Source organism: Idiotropiscis lumnitzeri, chromosome 16, assembly GCF_059441095.1.
Source record: "Idiotropiscis lumnitzeri isolate Australia: NSW breed Sydney's pygmy pipehorse chromosome 16, RoL_Ilum_1.0, whole genome shotgun sequence".
NCBI classification, from domain to species: Eukaryota; Metazoa; Chordata; class Actinopteri; order Syngnathiformes; family Syngnathidae; genus Idiotropiscis; species Idiotropiscis lumnitzeri.
The window spans coordinates 3,823,853-3,846,456 of NC_142406.1; the positions used below are offsets into that span (position 1 = coordinate 3,823,853).

At 42.7% G+C, this 22,604-nt stretch overlaps 2 protein-coding genes across 4 annotated transcripts; both read right to left on the reverse strand.

Moving 5' to 3' along the window:
* Positions 1 to 1,160: 1,160 nt before the first annotated feature.
* On the reverse strand, positions 1,161 to 15,560 carry pals2b (protein associated with LIN7 2, MAGUK p55 family member b). Of its 3 annotated transcripts, none has more exons than XM_088318501.1 (13): positions 15,424 to 15,560; positions 7,826 to 8,080; positions 6,152 to 6,252; positions 5,597 to 5,749; positions 4,743 to 4,895; positions 4,447 to 4,674; positions 3,489 to 3,620; positions 3,314 to 3,410; positions 2,742 to 2,810; positions 2,511 to 2,672; positions 2,229 to 2,431; positions 1,687 to 1,815; positions 1,161 to 1,614 (listed from the first exon to the last, which is right to left on the reverse strand). In XM_088318501.1, exons 2-13 carry the CDS (start codon positions 7,944 to 7,946, stop codon positions 1,438 to 1,440), a joined length of 1,725 nt encoding a protein of 574 aa, XP_088174627.1. In that variant the 5' UTR covers positions 7,947 to 8,080; positions 15,424 to 15,560; the 3' UTR covers positions 1,161 to 1,437. The 3 variants fall into 3 exon arrangements, with proteins under 3 accessions (XP_088174627.1, XP_088174628.1, XP_088174629.1); XM_088318502.1 differs by having other exon boundaries at positions 2,219 to 2,431; positions 7,826 to 8,082; positions 15,424 to 15,525; XM_088318503.1 differs by lacking the exons at positions 7,826 to 8,080; positions 15,424 to 15,560 and adding an exon at positions 6,406 to 6,655.
* Positions 15,561 to 16,520: 960 nt separating this feature from the next.
* Positions 16,521 to 18,191, reverse strand: npy (neuropeptide Y). Its single transcript, XM_088318505.1, has 4 exons — positions 18,054 to 18,191; positions 17,785 to 17,972; positions 17,122 to 17,211; positions 16,521 to 17,061 (listed from the first exon to the last, which is right to left on the reverse strand). The coding sequence occupies exons 2-4, from the start codon at positions 17,970 to 17,972 to the stop codon at positions 17,040 to 17,042; spliced, it is 300 nt and encodes a 99-aa protein (XP_088174631.1). The 5' UTR covers positions 18,054 to 18,191; the 3' UTR covers positions 16,521 to 17,039.
* Positions 18,192 to 22,604: the final 4,413 nt, after the last annotated feature.

The following is a 22,604-nucleotide window of genomic DNA, read 5'->3' on the forward strand; positions in this document are numbered from 1 at the left end:
ATCTTCTTCCTTATTTAAACCATGACATGCCAAAAGTGAATTTGCAGTCATTCCTATTCTGGTATAGGGAGTGGGTGGGGGGGGAGGGGGGGTTTCAATATATATTACTGATTTTGAATTCCTTCATCCACTTGCTAAGCTCCTTTTTTTGGGTGTTGTAAAGTTTGTAAAATTTTTGATTTCTTATCTTCCCTGTTTTTTTTTGGTCAACATTTACGCTTACACAATACAAGATATGCTGTAAAACCCCGTTAGGACACAATGTGAATACGTATCACTTCATGTAGTTCTCTCTTTGGCTTGACTGTAAGTTACATTCATTAATAATAAAAAAAACATATTTGGAAAAAAATATATAATGTTGGGAATTTATTGCTTTTTTTTTGCCATCGTTTTGGTGCTTATTATTTTAAGGTCGGAAAGAATTTAACTCCACCTCCCCCCTTTTTTATTGTGTTGCCCTAATTCTTTGCACAGGAGTACTCGGTTTATGTGTCGTATAGTACAGAGGTGGGAAATGTATGGCTCATGGGCCACACATGGCCCACTTCATTATTAATCTTGTAATATTTGTTGCATTTGTTTACCCATTTGTTCCCCCAAATAGGTTGGTTTTTTTTCTGTTCATTTATCTCATTATTTCTTTAGTTGATTTTATTAAATAAATAAATAATAAGTAAATAATAAAACCCCCATGTAGTTGACAGGTTGTAAATCCAGATGTTGGAACTGCAATCACCTTTATTCATATTATCTTTGCAGATAAAAATGTAGAAAGAAATATTTGACTTCGGTTGATTTATGAAAACACGTTCAACAGGCAGCAGGTTTTCTACAATGTGGCACTGGGAATTAAAAAAAAAAAGATATAACATGACAAATGTAACTAGTTTTAATAAATAAAGACATGTAACTGAAATGATTTTCTGCAGTCTAACAGCTTTCCCATTAAGGTTGTAGTGTAGAATTTGTGCGACTTTCACATATATTGAACATGAACACGTTGGCTTGAAGTTGAGGACAGTGTGAAGGTCATGTGCACCAGGCAGGCAGGCAGAATCATTGGTGACAAAAAAGTATTCTAAAAACTATAACCACATTCAACAACAACTACAAAAAAAAAGTGAAAATGATGAGACATGGACAGCAAGCTGAAAGAACACAAAACACAAAAAAACTACAATAAACGAATGCCCCTTAATCTTTTTTTTTGCTGCACTTCCACGTTGTATATAAAGATCTTTTCGTAAAAAGTTATAAAATAAATAAGCACTCTTTCCCTTTGAGTCGAAGTAGAAAAAAGTTGCGTGGCGTGCGTGCCCCAGAGGACGGGGAGTGTTCAAATTATCAGGAACATATGTGTTGTTTTACAGAAGTAGCTCTTGGTTCTCCTCATCTTCCTTCTCCTTTTCAGCCCACCCGCGGGTCGAGGGGTCCTCAGTAGACCCAGTTTACAGGGACCCACTGCGATTCGGCGCGCAGTTTATCCACGGCGGCCTGTAACGTGTCGAAGGCTTTGTCCAGGTTGTCGTTGGTGATTGTCAGGTCAAAGTAGTGGCCGTAAGCCCTCTGGATGCGCGCGCTCTCGTCCACCGTCTTCCTCAGGTCCACGTCCTGCAAACGGTGACTTGAAGTTAAGAAATTTGCCCACTCCCAGTGTAGACGCAAATTAAGATTTTTGTGTACCGTGAGCTGTTTGGTGGTGAGGCCTGCGTCCACGACGGCTTTGTGCATGCCCTTGAGAGTGTCGAAGTCTGGCGCGGCGATGAATACCACGTAAGGCATGAACTCTGCTGTTTTCAGGACCTTCAGAGCCTGGACGGAGAAACGATATACATTTTTAGCCAATTTTAGGGTTAAAAAAATGGATTATAATGATAGTATAATATATTATTTTATATATATATATATAATATAATAAATGATAAAATAATAATATATTATATATATAATATATATGTATATATAATAAATAAAAAAATATAGAAATGAAATATTTATATATATATATATATCATATAATAAAAAATAAAATAATACAAAAATGAAATAATTATATATATATATATATATATATATATATAGCAATTACCAGGGATCCCGCAAAAAAAAAAAAAAAATCTCCTCTGGGCCTGTTCTAAAATAGCTCACAGTAACATTGCGATTACCTGGGAAATAAATGATTTCCCCCTGTTTCAATTTCCAACTTCAAACTCACTCTCTCTGACCTGTGGGTTGACGTCGAGGATGCACGTGCGCCCGGCGGCCACCACCTCGTGGATGGACTCAATCTTGGTGCCGTACAGGTTGCCGTCGTACTCGCCGTGCTCCAAGAAGCGGGCGGCCTTCACGTCCACCTCCATCTCCGTCCTGGAGGTGAAGTGGTACGAGTTGCCGTCCAGCTCCTCATCGCGGGGACGCCGGGATGTGACTTGATGAAAAGTCACATCGGTTAGAAAGCTCTCTGAATGATGCTGAGGTGGTCAAAAATGCAAATGCTGGCGACGTACATGGTATAGTGGTGCCGAAGCAGGTGGGCTGAAGTACCATCAGCCGGTTCTTGAGGCTGCGTCGGCCCACGCCCTGAGCACCAATCAGAACTAGCGTCTTTCTCTGGAACGGAGGAACCTTGGCCACTTCTTCGTAGATCTGCAGCTCATGTCTGTCAAAGTCTATTTATAGCATTCTTATTAGGGTCAAGGTCTCAATTATGACGTCGGCAAGGACGCAACGAGTCCGACCTGCGTTCTTGGCCGTCAGATACATCATCTTTTTCTTCTTTTTCCCAGCAATGGTGCCACACAAGATGCCTGGGGGAATAAAAGATCAGTTGAGCCTCTCACGTTGGCGTGCTTGTGCAGGATTTGGCCACTAGGGGGCAGGCTCGACCACTTTTAAGCATTAAGGAGCAGGGCTAACCTGACTGACCAGATGGCCTGCTTCACTAATCCAACTGGAAAACGGATGAAAGAAACCGTTTGATAATGTGTAGTTGTGGACACAACATTAGGTACACTTGCAAAATCTTCTTTGGAATTTGTTCCGTCTGACAATAGGTTTATTATACTTGTTTGGCTACAGGCAGCTGGCAAAATATTTGGAACACTCAACCCGCTACAACCATAACAAAAAAAGTTGCATTTTATGTTTGCATTGGGCATTTAAAACAAAAAATCTATTCCTTAAAGAGGAAGTCAAGTCAAAACATTTTTGTCAATAATGTGCTCCCGGGAGTGTAAACATTCTGATTAATATTGCGCTCGTTTTTAAGGGTGGCCATTTTGCAACTTGACGTCAATGTCTGAGTGCCTACCTGATCCATCAAAGTCCCGAGGGACAAAAGCTTTCCTCTTCTCCTCCAAGAACTGACTCGGTATCAGCCCCGTGGCCCCGCCCACCACATGACAAGCCTACGAGAGATTAGAATACGTTACCCTTGTCATCTTTTAACATTTTCCCGAGAGAACTTGAATTAATGGGAACCGCACCTGCCACCAGTTGGGATCTTCCCTGTTGACAATCTGAAGGATGTCACCTTGCTTAAAAGCCATGCCGGCCTCCCGGCAAGGGATCAGGTTATCATTAGCCGGGTCGTAGTCAAAGTAGGGCCGCACGTAGACCTGTGAGGAGTGATTACAGGACACTCGGTTGCTCTCGCACGTTAACGCGGCGATAGGTGACAGACTGCACCCGTCTCGCATGTTCGCGCTGCGCTAAGAGTGGAGAGGCTTTGCCAGGAAGTGTAAGTCCTCTGTCTCATTTAATTAGACAAGCGGCAAGAGGAAACTGGGGAGGGAAAAAAAACACATTGCCCTGCGCCAGAGAGCATTATCTCTAATTGTTTTTTTATTTTTTTTTGCACTTTGCTGAATATGTTTGCGTCACAATTTTTCTTGATAGTTGCACTGCAGCCTCCTCAGCTAAGCGTTCACTTGCGGTAATGATGCAACTAATGCGGTAATGCACATCAGTAGCGGCCGACAGCGATGTTTTGCTTTCCCTATTTGTTCCACTAATATTTGAGAAGTCGGCTTCATAACTATTTACAGCAGCCGGGATCTTTTCAGATCAGCGGTAACTCACGAGCATTCTGATGATCTGCCAAGCGGAAATATACTGGCGCTGTTTAGAATATTACGGTATTCTGTATTGGTCTCATTTTTTTTTTAATGGCTTTTCCACCTCGAAGGTGAAGTGGTGATCTTTGGACAATTTAGAGTCTTAAATCAATGTGCATGTTCCCGAAAGAAATACTTGCATCCAAGTTCGTTTACAGCTCCCATTAATTCCTTTAAGAATTGCCGAGCATCAATAAAAGAACACAGCAGAGCGTTCCCAGATGTAAGATCATGTGACCCAGATAGGAAGTGGAGTGTTGTAGGACACCCGTGTGGTACGACCGGCCAACATCTGTCGCTCGTTATATCGGTGTGTGCTGGCGTGTACCTGCGGGGGCGCAGGGGCGTCACGGTAGCTCGGCAGTATTTTGAGGGTGATCCCGCCGCTGCAGTCCTTGAGCATTTCCTGTAGCTCGGTGGGGTTGTTTCCCACGTCCTTGCCATTCACTTCCTTAATTATGTCGCCCACGTGCAGTAGTCCTTGCCTGTCAATCATTCCGCCATGGAGGATCCTGGCAATCACGAGGTCGTCTTTCTCCACGCGAAAGGTAACGCCCTAAAAGGAAGGACGGAAGGTTGCAATTGATTTGAAGAATATCGCAAAGACGCTCAGTCCGGGCTCACCAGAGGCTCGCCAGCCTTTTTCCGGATGCCGATCATGCGCACGGCATCGGCCTGCATAAGAGCGCTGTTCACTGCTGCGTCATTGGACATCTCGGCAGGGGGCGGGACCTCGTAGCATTTGGAGGCCACCATGTCGTGTGCCTCCAGGAGGGACTGAGGAGAAAAGGGACAGCGCTTGAAGGAAGATTATGTCACATTATGTAACCTATAAACACACTTTGGGGGGTTTGGTCTGAGCTTGTGGAAGTGACAATATTCATTAAAGCGAAAAACTAATCACGTAAAAGCGAAAATCCCAAATATGGATTATCCACAAGTCTATTTGATTAATCCTTGGCCCGTTTATTATCCAATCTCCAAACCGAGACAAACGTTTCCCTCTTAGCCATTTAACATGTCAACGATTAGTGAAAATCGTAGGGAAGAATGTCACACTCATATGATTTTGCTTCCTTGCCTGCCTGTCTCTGCGCTTCTCTCGCGAGGTCTTATCTTGCAGCTTATGCAATTTGCGTCTCTTAGTCTCTTCAACAAGGCCCACTCGATATTGGTCTGGTCATTGTAGAACGACAGGTATGACGTGGCGACGGGCAGCCTTTTATCTCATTGAATTTATGACACTCAAAAAATAAATAAATAAATAAAATAAAATAAAAATGAATTTTTTTTTAAAAAAAAGGTCGTACGAAGAGTAATTATTGGAATTTTGCTTGTCTGGTAAGCTGTAGAGGGGGGGGGGGGAAACCTTGCCATACTACTGTCAAAAAAAAATTGGAATCCGCATGCCAATCTCAATCAGCATAGTGTACCTGACAACACATTCCTGAAACGAAACTACGTGTGTTACCGTTCACCTTAAAATGCGGCTCCTGCAAGATCCTGGAAAGCTCGGCCGCGCTGTCGTCTCTGACTTTGAGGCCGCTGATGTCGCCCAAGATCTCTGTCACCAGTTCCATGTTGTTATCCTGCACCGCCTCCAGCTTCACCTCCTCCAGCTGTTCGTGAGCCTGGTCGAGACACACAAGCTCAGGGAGGGTGGCTGTTGTCCTCTCGGCGCTCTTATTTTAGCATTGTGAAGTCTCGGAATGTTGCCTAAGGAAGCTCAGTTGCAAATTGGTGCATTGGGCATTGGCCAGAGTTCATTTTTAAGATGATTAATCAGCTTTTTATGCCACATTATAGAAAATACGGCAAGGCTACAATTAGTATGTGTGCAGATGAGCAATGCAAGTTGCACGTGCGTAGCATGAGTGAACTTGTTTCGTCTCCAATCGCGGAGTTGATTAAGCCTTACGCGCCTTCAAGCAGGTCAGTAACCAAAGTGCAGCTGGAAGCAAGGCTCGCTTGCGGTTATCGTCTCCTCGCCCTCAACATATGTTCGTGTGTGCTACCTTAACCAGGGAGCGTACAATGGGGCTTTCCATGATGCCGCGTAGGAAGAGAAGGTCGATGTCTTTGGCGCCCCCGGAGGCGGGAAGCTCACCTAGATTATCCAACACCTCCTGCATGGCTGCTCCCATAAAAAAGAGAGAGACAATTTGAGTTTGAGCCAGTGAGAAGAGATTGTCAAGATTTAAATGAAATGAGGCATTGTGAACGTTTTCAACTTCACATTCCCCGTCCGAGGGAGTGACATCACGTTTTCAGGGCGTTGACGACTCACATGTCCAAAGATTTGCGCTTCGGTCAGCTCAAAATCATTCAGATTCGTTGCACACTCTGTTTAAATATTGAGTTTTTGCCATTCCTCGACTCGCATCATTTTTCCTGAGAGTAAAAAAAAAAAAAAACTAAAGTGAAACTGAATAGCATCACTTTGGTTTACAAAGAGATCACCTTGAAGCCCATCTAAGCCTGTTTAAGATTCTTACAGCTCAGAGAATGTGTGCGTGCAGCTTGTCTTTTATTCACTTACTGTGTGTGGGAGGCAATTTGTCCAGTCAAGCCACACTGTACAAACTTGCTCCCTTGTGACACATATTCAGAACTAGACCAGGCACGAAAACACACGACATCCGTTTATGAATCATCCTGTTCAGTCGCTAAACCAGTTACTGGTGCTTATGAAACACAAATTGCTATGTGATGCATTGAGAAAAGACGGAAGTATTAGATCCTATTTGAATATAGCTGTCACAGAGGTACTTGTTTTATTTATTTGCAGTTTGAAAAATCGACACCTACGGCATTATGCTTGTGATGAAGTGTTATATGTTATGCAAAACATTTTAGTCTGCGCCTCGGGAAAGCAATAAACGCTGCATTGCACTCTAAAACCAGCTTTGCATGCGACTATATTGATTTTTATTTTTTTTTTTCAGGGCCACACATAAACCAGGATAAACGTGGCGTAAACGCCAAACCAAACACATCAACAATCATTACCCTGCGAGACGTTCATTCACTCACACTTTCTCACAATTACCCAAGATACAACCCATCATTTACTACCCCAGTCTGCAAATGCTTACTTAGAAATAAAGTTGGAGGCGAATCATTGAACTAACACGTTGGGAAGAAAACTCAACTCAGGATCTCACTTTACACTGGGCGTATTTGCGTAATCTGTTGTGACCTTTAGCCACTCGGTCAGCGGCAGTGTGTCCTTGACCACAGGAATGTTTGCCGGTCTCATCCTGTCGTCTGACTTGCTGCCACGTGGACTCGAAAATGCACTTCTCACCCGAACGAAAAGCGACTGGATGCTTCTCTTTTCAGAAGGAGATTGCAGTGGCAATGAGCGCGGCTTGGCTCGCGTGACTCTAATAAACTTGGCCGGAAGAGTACATTGGGGATGAATGAAACCGAATTGTGCGACAACTAAAGTGATAGTTGCCATAGGAAATAATGTAAATCCAGTTAATCTGTTCCATACACTGTCAAATAATACATTTTATAGAGGATAACTATAGTTTAGTGGTGCAGCATTTATTCGACAAATTATTAAATTAAACGATAAATACTTTTGCACAAAAAACGACGCATAAAAGAATAATTGAAGCTGAATCGTACAAAATGTCCTGTCAATCAGAGACCAGTCAATAAGATGAGGTATAATTCTATACCCTCTCCAAGTTCCTCACCTCCAGACGTAACTGCTTCCTGGTTGGCCGCCGCAGGCACGTCCACTCCGGGTGGGGGCGTCACTCCCTGCGCCTCCTCCTCCGTCCGCGCCACATTGGCATCCTCCATAGCCGTGACCATCGTCGCGCCTTCCTTCCTCCTTCCTTCTTCCTCCTCCCTCGCCGCCACAAGTATGCAAACCGGTGAACCACCACTCGTTTTGCAACTACCCTATGTCTGTCCTCTGCTCCGATTGCCTGGTTTGAGTGCTCAGCCTCTAAATGCAAGAAGTGAAAAGCAGAAAGAGAGAAACGATAATTGGGTTGATCTTAAGAAACAAGGAGAGGACAATTTTTTTGTGTGTGAATATATGTTGTGAAAGAGGCTGAACGATGGATAGCGCACCCAGATGTGCTCAATGCTTGTCAGTCTCCTCCTTCCACCTCTTTAATATCCCCCCCCCCCTCTCCACAAACGCGCACGCACTCATACACATTTATAATCCCACAATCCTCTCCTGTGCTGAGGACTTGCTTGAGCGCCCCTCCTCGTTTGCCCCTTCGACCCCACCCCAAGTTCAGGTGCTGTGCGCACTTGTCTAGACATAGTGACCAGAACACCCCCCCCCACACACACACACACACACACATGCATTGGATATGCTATTATGTAAGTAATCTTACATAAGTGCTGGGGCGGGGGGGGGGGGGTCCTTGACCCTGCATTCCCAGTCTCCTCCACTTTTTCTCCCATGCACGCTGCGTCGGGACCCCCGCAGACCAAACTATGTGTACAGATCGTGCTCATGTGTCTTGTTTCCCCCCCTTTACGTGTCATATTAATGTGCCTCTTGCTATATCAGGAGCTGCTGACAGGATTATGAGGCTGCAATGTAACATGCACCTGAGGGATGTGAGAAAGGAGGGGGGGGGGGTAACCAAGGGGGGTGTCGATAAACTATTTTAACTGGTATTTAGATCACAAGTTGGTTTGCAGATATTCACATGCATTTAATTTGTGCGAACGCATCAATGGAATCTCGTTTAGCCAGGTTGCAATTGTTTTTGCTTATGGAAGCCTTTTTAATATGAGTCTACTTGTGGCGAGTCGACTGTGCTCGGGGCTGCAAGCGCCTCTGCTGGGATATCAAAAACAAACAAAACCAACAACTGGTTGTCCTGAGAAGAATTTTGAACATGCCGTCATGTGCTACTCTTGTATGCTGCTTATTCCAACCATGCTGCCGAGCTAGTTTAGATGCCGAAGGTGAGATCAGTTTGACATTGCACAATGAAATATGAAATAGGGCTGAATGATTTTGCAAAATAATCAATTGCGACGCCCCTCCCACTCAATATTGCGATTGTGATTTAATATGCGATGATTTCTAAAAAGTCCTCTTCCCGTGTATTTTCTTTTTTTTTTTAAACAAACTGACCAAAATGAGGCATTTTTTAAATTTGTTCGTGCATTCGATGACACTGAAATATCGATTTGAACTCAATTCACCCCTAATTTTAAGATTTTTAGAGTTCAGCTCACTTTACTAATTGAATAACGTGAATGTCCATTCATTATTATGTCCTCCTTTATATTTACAAGACGAGCTGTGTCAGGCCTCCCGTACGCACACAGCTGTGCACGATTAATCCAGCCTCAATTTGACCGGTCCCTCCCCCAACCTCAACGTTGGATTTTAATCCGGCCACAAAAGCACGGGATTAACAAATCTCAGTTTGCCACACTCGCTATTGCCAATGTTCGCAATGTTTACTTATCCTGCTTTGACCGCGACTGCTATTGACGTTTTATGGCTCCATGTTGACGTTAAAATGAAAATGAACAACATGTGCCGTCTCTGAGGCAAACCGCAAATCTTACGTTCTTGCAAATTTTCACACTAAACACATACAATAAATCTGTCAGGCAGTTCTCGGGCTAAGCGCATAAAACCATAAAACATATTCCTGAAAATCTCCCCTGCGAACGGAGAAAGTATTTGAGAGGCAGATGCAGTTGTATTTATTTATTTTTTTCAATCCGTGTTGAACAACCTTCAGAATTAAAGCGCTGCTGGTTTCTCACAAGTCGCCACCTGCACAGAGAGGTGTTTAGTGGGCCCGTACTAATAGAACCCATGAAACCCAATTGTTCTCTCTCCTCACATCTACTTCTTGGTTCTTTTGTCTTATAGACAACTCTTTCATCTCACCGTTTCGCAGCCCCGATTTATTGCAGGACGCTCGAAATTTGCTCTTGTTGCACGCAAGCATTCTGAGTGATTGACGTCTTTTTGAGAATCCTGGGCAAGCCACTGGAGATGTGATTGTTTTTTTTTCAGAATGCCATTTGAAGCTCAGGAAGACTTGAACATAAAAGCACAAACCCGCGAGGCGCACGTAATAACCACTTGGCTACTTGCAACCTGCCTTCACCATCATAAAGGTATTCAGAAAAATAATTTCAAAAGGCAGAATTTATTTGCTTCGTCTCGCGAGTGAAATTAAATTCCCACATTTTCTAAACTGTTTCTCCACATACCGCATCCGTGCGATTTTAAAAGCTCCCCTGTCTCATAAACGCGCAAGAACCATTTTTTTGCCGCTCTTAAGAGACACGGTGAAACAGACCATTACAAAAGTGCTTACCCTCCTATTATGCTTCGTTAATTTCCGACACCTTGGATTTCTAGTTTGACAGCTGAAATCAGCCACTGGAAGGTTTGTGAAAATGGTATAAATGCCAAAGAGGAAACGACATTGGCGTTGTTCTCCTCTCTGTTGACTCTTTAAGTCGCTTTACAAGTCCAGGTCACGTCAAGTCTTGTCAGCATCCTGCACTTTCCAGCCTTATGTGATTACTTCACACTCATATTGGAGATAATTATTCCTTCGTCGGGTATTGCTGTGAGCGAGAGAGTGAGAGGTTGATTCATTACGCAAGAGTCAGGCTCGCCACACTTGCTGGAAGCGAAAGATTTGCTCTTGGAAGAATGTTAATGGAGGGAAAAGCCACCAGGGGTTAATTCTTTGCCAAGTCATCCGCACTGAAAAAAAAAAAAAAAAAGCAGCAGTGGGGCCAAGCGTGAGGCCTGACATTAAGAAGGAGCGGACAAAGGGGGTGAAATGCGGAGAAGAAAATGATAAGGAGGGTTTGCAACCTGATGTCCGAGGAGTGCATGAAAGGGGAAGTGGGAGGAAGTCCATAAGGTCGATCCATCCTTTGGAAGAAGTGTTGCATAAAAAGCTCAAGAACAACCGAAAATAAGACGAGTTAATCCTTTGATGCTTTCTGAGGTGTCGATTTGACAACAGAGGTTCTATTTGCAAAATAAATCAGTGCCTGGTGTGTGGAACCCAATCTGCTTTTAGAAACAACAATGCCGCAATATTTATCGACTCTTTCCGATAAGCTTAGAAATGAGATGCGGGGTTCGAAACACGTTTTACGACAGAGATGCATCATGCATCAGATTCACACGACTCCTCTTTTGTCATGTCACAACCTCACCTCTTGCTCTGCCCCTTTGACAGGAAGTGGTCACTCAAAGGCTATCTGTGATTGGCCAGCCCGGTGGGAAGGACGAGCCAACAAACGCACTCACGAGTCGCGGAGTCGAGATGATAGACAGCGCAGGGATGGCAGATTATGAAGGATCAGAAGAGTGTTTTATTTAGTTATTTATTTATTTATTATGCTTATGTCAAATTCAAAAGCGGAGACCAACATTACCAGCAATTCCTCCTAGCAGGGAATCCTGTGCTTAAATTCATAACTCAATCTCACATTTTGGCGACCCTTTAAGACAGGTGTGGGCAAACTACGGCCCGGGGGCCACATGCGGCCCGTTAATCCGGCCCGCCGATCTTGAGAAAAATTAAATGAATAAACCTTGCTAATGTTTTATTTTCTAAATTTTTCAAAAACATATATATTGTTGTAATGCTTTTGTTCACTTTCATTTAAAATTAAATGAGGTGAGGTGAGGTTACCAAAACACTCCATCCATCTGCTCCTGGTCCGGCCCCTCTGTCAAATTTTAGAACCCGTTGCGGCCAGCCAATCAAAAAGTTTGCACACCCCTGCTTTAAGATGTCAGCTGATGGACATGCAGCCTTAGATCCTGCTTTCCTATTTTTTCTTCCCTAACCTGACACCAGTTTCTCCCCACCCCACATCATACAGCTGGGGGGCACAGGCCTCTCAAAGCAGCTGTCACTCTTACTTCCTCGCAATGACGTGATAATCACAAAGAGGGTCAGGGAGCTCCGTGCAGCCCGGGAGTCCAGATGTCGCTGGAGGGCGCAATTATGTCGTGCTCTCTGCAGAAGTGTACCTTCCTGCACGTTGACATCCATCTGCACGCTACTTCACTCCAAAGGTGTTGACTGTATTCCTTCGTTCATAACGGCTGATGTGTTTCCATCTCGTCTGTATAATGCATGACTTTTGACACATACTGACTCCTCCCACCTGACCACCCTTTCCCGCCTCTCGCCCGTCTCATCCGTCTCTGCACCAAGCCTATGTAGGTCACTCGACGAGTTAACGCAGCCGCACAGTAAGAGGATTACATCGTCACCCCCTGAGATGGCCGCCATTGCAAATGACGGTTTAATCATCGTCATAAATGTGCGTTAACTGGTTATCTCGAGTTCATCTGTGATCATTAAATTATGGTTTGCAATGAAGCGCAATGGAGTGCTAGAACAATTCAATTGGGAGTTTTATACAAAAAGTTGTGTGTTGTGAAAAGAGATGTTTTTGTTTTTATTTGCAGCGGCCCTTTAAGACCACGGCAATCTCTGAGAAATGGCGAATCAGCAGAGTGTGGCTTCGTTATTTAGTTGTGTTTCGCAGCACTTTCTGAAACTCCGTAATTACCACGACTGGGTAATGTGTTAACCGGATCGGGAGTACCGATGATGCATGTTCATTGCCGGGAAGGTTGAATCTCTCCTGTTATGCCTTCTGTGTTTTGGGCCTTCTATCTGGGTCAATATCGTGGAAAAGTGCCTTTGGTGTCCTCATAGAATCACTCAGTCATTCTTAAAATGGCGCAGAATAATGAAACTGAGGTCTGTGGCCAAAGATTTGAACACGAAGCAGGTCATTGTAAATTTCCTGAAATGCGATTCGTTCGTTATACACCAACAATATGTTTGCGTTTGACACTTCTTTGTGTAATGAGTGGTTAAATTATTAGAAATAAATTCATGTTGACATTAGCGCTCTGTCCACCCCAGTCGAACAATAAAGGTCATGCTGGATCCTGGCGCAGGTCATTATGGGTTTCCCCGCCTTGAGACTCATATGCCCTAATGCACTGTCTACACTCCTTCCGCCACTCTATTAGATTCAACTCATCTGTTTAGACTATTGTAAGATCGAAGAGAAGACGAGAAGCCCCATTCATTTGAGAGTACGCGGCGCCTCCTTTCGTGTGGTCTGGTGGCCCCTCCCAGGAAAGATCCCCGAGGATGTTGCCTATTTAAACGGGCTTCCCTTGTCGCGTGAACAGCTTAGAAAAAGGTTGGCAAATGCTTATTTGCCGCCCACAGCTCACAACGGACCACTTCCTGGATGCTCATATGAATTCAATCTGACATTGTGACAGTCAATTATTATGCCATGGTCCTTTCAGGGGAGAGTGAGCAAAAAAATAATCAATAGGGTGTGCTTGTGCACTGTACAAACCAGCGCAAGCCAAAGGCAAAAGCGAAAGAACGCTCGGCAAGCAACTACAGTCGGTCATAACTCACATCAAGATCCCACAATCCAGCAATGTTCTTGATCTTACTTACTAGGCCACGCCCCCTTTAAGGCGTCCAGCTCAAGACCACAGTTGTTGTTGTGACCTCCGGCTTGTTCTAATGTACAGTAAAGGGCTTTTCACGCTGCACTTAGTACAACGCAGTGCAACGCTGACCAACCAATTCAGGCCACAGCTCTTTGTCACATCTCGCTGCATCCAATCGGAGAGATGGTGGCAGAGTGATTTCAGAGTGACAGCAGCAAGACATTTGTGTGTTGTCCATTGAAGACAGCATGAAGAAGATGGAGGGAAATGTTACTGGTGCAGTTTCACAGTGTCCTGAGCTTTGGAAGACGAGGTAAAGAAGAAAGATCAACTTGCTGAGCCTGAACTACACATCCAAGTGGTCTACAAGGAGCTGGAATCATGGATGAGCCGAACCACCCTCAGATCCTGCCGTGCCATTCCAATTGTATGAAACCATTATCTATTTTTCCTACAATCACTTCCTCTTTATTATTTCTGTTGTAACAATGACAAATGCATATTGCAGAGATGCAGCCTGCTTTACGTCCAAACAAGCGTGAGAAAGGCACCAGTCTACTTCATATTTGGATGCTTAGCAACCAGAGCCAAAGCCGTCATCCCTGCGTACTAAACCACGGTAGGTATCGCAAAAACTGAGAGCAGTGTATAAAAAGCATATTTTTTAGGAGTGTGTGTCTTTCTAGGAAAAGACAATTCGACCTGTATCTCGATTCTCGGAGTGCAATACAATTTCATTCAGTCTGATTACAATTTCATTCAATATGGTAGAGCTCAAAAGAGGATGCAATGAATATCCTGTTGTCATTTTACAATATGAATCAACTTGTCAATATTGTCGATGTAATTTCCTTCATATATATATATATATATATATATATATATATACACACAAGTAATCTGAGTTTCAAGTTTGGTTATAGAACAAATTGCACTTGTAAATCAAAGTCGCAGGACCCCTTTTAGTAGGACACGTGCCATCAGACTGACCATTAAGCTGGAGTGAGAGAAAAAAAAAAGCTCCACGGTTGTTAATATGTCACTGACACCCGCAGTGGTTTGCAACATTTATTAATTTGCAGCCGGCTTGCAACGGATATATCAGTGCATTCATTAACATCTCAAGTAGTTGATTTTGTTCGAGTGCAGTAGTGTGTGTGCCTATGTGGGACGACTTTTCTTCCGCCACAGTTTATGATCCGACTCACACTCCTGCCAGGGGGGTTTTATTTATGCGTTTAAAATGAATCTGTGTGGCCTGCAAACTGGTACTGGGCTGCCGACTGGTGGTTGGGGGACCACTCTAATGGGGGGCCTGTGCCCCAGTCGAGCTTTATACCTAGCAACGCCTCTGGTACCAATGTGTCCAAGTCAAACCCTCGCAATTGAACTTGGACTTAGTTGTAAACTTTAATAATCCAAAATATGCACGCACATGCATTATTATATAATTTCCTCTGCGCAATTAGAATAATAATTTTTCTCTCAGACGGCAAGCAACTGTCAAAACGAATGCGCCTTTTTGTGCGTATTGCATGCATCTGCACACGTGCGGCCATTTTTTTTTAGTTATCCATCCCGCAGCCTTTGTGGTGTGCACGTTTCCAACTACGACACACAGTCAGCGCGTTTCAGCCCACGGAGAATAGAAAGGCCATCCGTGTCCCACAATAGGAGCCCGCGTGCCGCACACTGACAGCTGCTCACGCGACCTACCAACGCACCCCTCAACTCTTCACAAACGACAAAGTGTCCGTTTTATTCCCATTCAAAGGGGGGAATAAACCTAAATGAAGCCGGACGGGTGCTGTTTCTTACCTTTAACGAGCGTGTGAGACCGCGGTAGCTCTCCAAAATGTCCCGGGTGGACACTAAAGACCCCCCTCAGTCTCCGTCCTCGTCCCGCAACAGACTGGCAAGAGAACACGGTGCCAATCATACGTGTAGGCCCCGCCTTGTGCGTGACGTCATATAAAGCACGTGCCAATCGCAGCCGAGGCTCAACCTTCACGGTGTACTTTTTTATTTATTTATTTTTATCACGCTCTCGTTCATTCACTATTTGCATTAGAAATCATCCAACGAACGAGTAAGCAAAAAATAGTTTCACGCAGCTAATATGACAAAAGGATTTCAAGCTAAAAGTCTTTACAGCGAAGCTCCATGACTCTTATCCTTTTATCCCTTGCATGCATTTACCTTTGTTGTCTATTAAAGAAAAATAGTGAGCTCTTGCTATATCGTTTTTATACAAAACATCTTGGAATGCAATCGTACCTGATTATCTTTAACCAACACCTGGAGTTGCAGTCAGTCTTATTTCTGCTGCATAGCCTTGAGACACTTTCTATCGTGCATTGCAGTCATATGGTAACAGATTGTTGCACCAATTGATTTCTAGAATAACTATAAAAATGCCACACAAATTAGATGCTATTAATTTTGAATAGGAGCGCAATTAAAATGTATTTATTATATACCACCATTTACACACAACCAGCATCTGCTTCTTTTTTTCTCTATATATCTATGAGTGTCTACCTATCTACCACAAGAGGGCGCCATACACCAAATTTACGCTTAAAACAGCGTAAAGCGGGGCATCCAGGCATAACAGTAACGGGAGGGAGAGGACTCTAAACTACAAATTTCTTTACAAACTTTAAATTAGAGCTAGAGTTGGTCGCGAGGGGGTCTGAACCTAGTTAAATGTTAATAACCGTAGCCTGTGTTTGTAAAAACCTGATTTATAATGCCTAAATTTGCCTAAATTTCTGTCAATAAGAAACAACAGTGTTTGAATAGTGCAGTTGGGATATTTTTATTGACTTTCCCAATGAGTCTGACTGGTGATGTGTACCATGCCTCAGCTTATGCATGACCCTAATGAGGACAAATGGTGTAGGAACTGGATGGATGGTCAAACAGTTTATTACACATTTATAAAGCTTATTTGCTTGAACCATATTGATTATTTGCAAAAATGTGCCTTAAATATATTTATAATCTCAAAGGGTTACTGATTGTATAGAGTGCACAAAGCAACACACAATATTACGTTTTTGTAGTGTAAACAAATACTTGTGATGTTATTATTGTGAAGCCTTTTAAAGTTATCAGTCCAGAAGAAATACATTACCAAACAGATTATTTCTGAAACATTTTCAGACAGAGAGACCAACACATTTTTCAAATAATGACTCTTTAATTGCACAAATATACAACACAATTGACGTATACCCTGTCCCCAAGTTTACTTTAGGCATTCACAAATGATGACTGTGGGTAAAATATTTACAATTTGATGGCACGAAGCAGCAGAACGGTAGCAGATGGACAAGGAGGAGGAATGTGACGGAAGCAGGGTGGTCCTTTTGGTGCTTGTACCATGACATGATGTTTAGACTTGGAGGTCAGACTGGCGAATGACCTCCTCACCACAATGACGGGTCGTATCTGGTGAGAAACGCACAGTTCAGCTTCCTGTGAGAATGAAATAAATGTAAATAATGTTACCTTGACTGTGGAAGTGTGTCTGCGCTCTCCTTCAGTAACAGCTCTGACACCAGTGTGTCCAATATCTCAGGATTGGACCGCTTGCCATACCTTGGGACACAAAGACAGCAGAAGGATGGAATTAAAGAAGAATTAAACGGGGATTATAGGTGATGCCATTTTCATTCAGTTTAGCTTCATTGTGCCTCTTATTTCTGACAAGTAGCCTCACAATGAGACAAAAATGTGGGATTCTCTGCATATCCTTGTATGAATATATAATTTGTTCACGCAGGGCGAAGCTTCAGTAAAACAGACCAACCCAGCATGCGTGGATTATTGCATTCCTGCAGGATATCATATTTCCTTGCCTGCTCCTCAAATGATAAGATGTGGCGGTGAACTGAACCCTTGCTGTCCATGGTAGGAATTTACCAACACATCTACACAGGTGCATGCACGCACTACCTCATGGAATGCAATATAAAAAATCGATTGAAATAACTAATACTAAATAAGACAGTAAAACCCCAAATATTAGAAGCAGCTGATGACAGACAGGCCACAACTAAAATCACAATAATAAAAATCAAATTACATCCGACAACAACTAAGCATTATTATATTTTTGAGGCGTTTTTAGTGTGATTAGCAAATAAATGAGTAGCATGCACTCCAACCTACCTCTGTCTTGTGATGAGGTTGATGTAGTGTCTCAGCGCTGAGTAGTACTTAGCCAGGTCCTCGGCAGGGGCGTCTTCACCGGGATTCTCGGGTTTCACCGGGTAGGCATTTGTCAGGGTACCCAGGCACAGCAGCGCCCACAGCAGAAACGCCAGCGTCGCCACCCAACTGACAAAGTTAGAATGCATCTGACGGAGTGGAAAGGAAGCATTAATGAGAGTGAAAACTTCATTCTAATCTAGTTTTAAGGAATGTAATCGCAGACTTACATTTTCCAAGGTGTTCTTGAGGTGTCTGCGCGCAATGCTCTTGCGTCTCCTCGGATCTGAAGTGCGCCTGGTGCGCACCGGGCTTTATATGTGTGCACCAGACGCGCTGCTGAGCGAAGCGCGTCAGAGCTGCACTCAGTGCTGCTTTGCTCCACGCCAGCGTCACCAGCGATGCTGTCATTGCTCGTGTGTTTTCTTTCTCAACTGTCTCAACTCATTAAAACAACCCAAAATAGTCAAGACTGTTTCCAGTATCCCGTGTGATGTTTTTCCTCTTGGATTGAGCGTGACGCACGAAATAACTGTTGCATGGATCCAGTTTGCCTCTGAATTGAATTGATAGAATTTATACTTTGAGTAGCCATGTTAGTTACTTTACTAATTTAAAGACTTGGTCCATGGTACAAATATCTCTGAGTTTTATCATATTGTTAGTGTGCTCGATGTTGTGGCCTGGGAGTTGTAGATACATTGTAATTACATTAGTGGCCAGAATTTAGCTAATGGAGCTCATTATTATTTGCACTATGTTTTTTTTTTTAATTTATTATTATTTTTCCCAACAAAGCAATTTGCACTATGTTTTTTTTTTTTAATTTATTATTATTTTTCCCAACAAATCAATCACATTTCGGGGCTCTCAACAATTTTTGCATACACGTGTCTCTTAATGAAAAAAAATATGCAAATTAGGTGTCGTAAGCACCACCTCCTAAAATTCACTTTTCAATTTATTTGTATTTTTTATTGCCTGATTTAACAATTTTATCGGACATGATGTGTAGAAAGTATGCATACGTTTTCAATGGTGCGAAGATGCATTTCAGATGGCAACAACACATTTTACAATCACGTATTGCTTCTTCCTCACAACGGGAGTCATAAAAGTGACATTAATATACACTTCACTTGTGGCCTATCACCAAAAAATGCTCCTAATACGAACATTTGAAACAGCCTCACATATGGGCAAATGTTCTTTTTGAATCACTTTTCAGTGTAATTTTCTCCCGTAGCTCCTCCCATCAGATAAAAGGAGCAACAGGCACAAAGGGCCCGCAGACGTGCGCATGAGCCCAAAAAGAGCCGCTTTCAAGGGAGCACCCTTGATACGCACACCCAAATAGCACTTAAAAGACTGTGTAACACCATGTGCTTCATTTACCTCCCATTCATCACCCTTTTGTATGTCAGCTCCCAGCCATATAATCTGGCAAATCAGTCCTCTATCTCCGAGGCTGCTCCTTAAGTTGCGCGCAGGATGCTGTGATGGCCTTTTGTGTCACACAGGATGCTCCGGGAGAGATGAGGAATGAGACACAAGTGAGAGAACATGTTTCACAAAGTCGCAACCCCAATCATGACGATTAGCGGCAGGAATTAGACTTTGCAGTCCTCTTCAGGAGATAGTCACATTTAGGAAGTCACGTCAATGAGCTTGACACCTTTTTTTTTGTGTGTTTGGAGGACAACAGCTCGGATCTGAGTAAGTGTTCAAATGAAGCGGGTTGCGCAGTATCTGCGTGACCTCGTGTTAAATTGAAAGGTCAACTGATGTTTGCCTGAATATTGCCGTGATGCTTTTTGACTTAACTACTCAATCAACCTTGACCCTATGTTAGCAGATAATAGGAAGTGCCATGGACGGGCTAACAAATCGCATCTGTGTGGCAAGTTGAATGTTTAAAAACAAATTTGAACACAAACGGTGAAGCAATACATGTAGACAGATAACAAAAACAATTTTTCGACAGTCTTTATCCTCTCCAAAAAAAAAAAACTCCTATTTTTTGGGATGCAGATGTTTCAGCTCTCAATTAATTGAAATACATCAAATTACTTGGCACACCATCTTTACTGCTGCGTTTAAATATCTTAAATTGAAATTGCTTCTTTGTGCTGAGTGCAGGACACGCGCTATCATGCATCGCGCCATCAGCATTACTTTCTGTCTTTCACCGATGGATCGCCCACGAGGGAGTTACAGTAGATTACATTAGTCGACCACATCTAATTTGAGCATCATTAGCAATAATATTATTGTGACCGCACAAACAAACACTTTCCACTGAGCTTCTGTCAACATCCAAAAGTGTATGGGGGAGCCGTGCAAGGACAGGCAGAAAAAAGCCCTCACCACTCAGATTAGATCGATAATTATTTCATAGTAACGAAAATATGTTTGCCATGCGTAAGAAAGCATTGTTGAGGAAGCAAAGTGTCATTTAGAATGTTTTCTTGCTTCTTCTTTTCTTTCATTCTTGAACAACCCCTCTTTTTTATTTAGTAATTTATACAGTGTTTCAATGTCAATAATCTAATGCAGGTGTGGGAAAACTACGGCCCGGGGGCCACATGCGGCCCGTTAAACGTTTCAATCCGGCCCGAATGAAATGAATAAACCTTGTTAATGTTTTATTTTCTAAATACTGTGGTTTTTCAAAGACATATATGTTGTTGTAATGCTTTTGTTCACTTTCATTTCAAATTAAATGTATTGATTTTCTCCAATGAGGTGCGGTTACCAAAACACTCCATCCAACTGCTCCTGGTCCGGCCCCTTTGTCAAATTTTAGAACCCGTTGTGGCCCGCCAATCAAAAAGTTTGCCCACCCCTTCTCTAATGCGTGCATTTATTTAAATGGTGTTTGCCACATCTGCTGCTCGGATGAATGCAGCGCATGATAACGTCGCCGAAACAGAAGGTCAAGCCATTGTAAGTGACAGATTTGTTCAGCTCAGGTGCGATGTGCCGACGTCCTCGTTGGAGGACACCTGATGGATGAAAGCTGCCAGTAAACTTGTCGGGGGTCCATGTGAGACAGCTGTAGACGAGACGTGCGATTGGAAAAGGTCATCTGCGTAAGAATGTCAGCGTGACTGACGGACGGCAAGAGATAAGCCGATTCAAATGACCAAAGATACAAATGTTTTAATTTACCGAAGGAGTATCTTCATTTGCTGTCATTTCTTGGAACAAATATGCAGTTTTTATGACTTTTTGAATAAATGTCAATGCGTTCGCTATGAATAATTATCAGTTGACGCAAGTATGTAGCATCGGATTTAATGGTCGTTTTCATTTACATTGTCTGAAATGTATCCATTTGACAACGTCTTTATTTTATGTTTTTTTTTTTTATTAAAAGCCACTAACAATAATCGAGGACAAATGTGCGTGACGATTTATTACGATTAGGCACCTTGAGTCGCTTTTATCGAGGAGAACTATAATTCATGTCGTTCAACTTCAAAGTTCTCTCGAGTGGGGCTACTTACAGTACTCTGGCACCTGATTTTCAATCAGCCATCAAAGCTCAACGAAGTCGCTGCACTTTCATGCACTGTCAATTCCCTACTGTTCTTACCACAAAAGAGATGTTCACAAATCGAATGTGTCAGCGTCATGCGGTAGTGATTTTTTTTTTTTTTTTCTGTTTTGTTCTTTGACAGAACACGCTGCACACAAACAGACAATTCAGGTTTTGAAATTGTCATTTGGGTGAAAATAAAGGCTGGTTTACGAGTTGTAGTTGGCTTACTTCTGATTTACCGAGCTTGAGAATACTTTTGGGACTCAAGAGAGGAGGGTGAAGGATTTTTCCTTAAAACCTAACCGCAGTTCTTCATCTATTTTTTTGAGTTATTTAATATATGTTTGACGTCTTAATGGCGTTTCAGGCTATTCATGTGATGTACGTCATCAAATCTGAAAAGCGCTTCATAAAAGCGGAGATGCTGATTTTCAGCTCCTGAAAATACTGTTTTGTCTTCATACCACTTTGTGTTTACAAAACTTGCTTGTACCTTACTGTAATAATGTATTACTCGCATTTAACCCATAATTCACAAAAAATATTTTTATTACCAACGTAATATGTCATTGTTTCCATCCTTTTTTACTATCTGGGTCAGAATGATAATTGCTCGTTAACCAGCAACTGTCCGTCTGCGCTGGAGATGTTCCCCCTCTGCTTTTGCACCCTTTTGCGCATCCCATAACTGTCACGGGGGTAATTATTTCTTTGCATGGTAATTGCCAATTTAATCTTCTGTGCTGCGTCTTTTTTTTTTTTTTGTGCTTGGTCTGTCAGTCAAGCTAGGTGTGGTTTCCATGGGGATCAGACAGGGCATGGTAGTTATTTCCTTCAGCTAAAACGTAAAATGCTGCGGTCTCCTAAATGGGGTTGCTACGCAGTGGCAATTACTTTGAATTCTATTTGTGTCACACTAATAAAGTGATGAGTGAATTATTTTGGGGGTTTCTACCATTTTGCATGTGGTACCTCAACCTGCTGCTCACCAGTCTGTTGATTAAAAAAACAATAAAAATGTCATTTGTTCACGCTCTGCCAAGTTATCAAAATAAATATTGCATGTACAGCAGTAAAAAAAAAATTAATAATGTTAAGTTTGTACATTTGAGCCTCTAGATCAGGCGTGGGCAAACTACGGCCCGGGGGCCACATGTGGCCCGTTAGACGTTTTAATCCGGCCCGCCGAACTTGAAAAAAATGAAATGAATAAACCTTGTTAATGTTTTATTTTCTA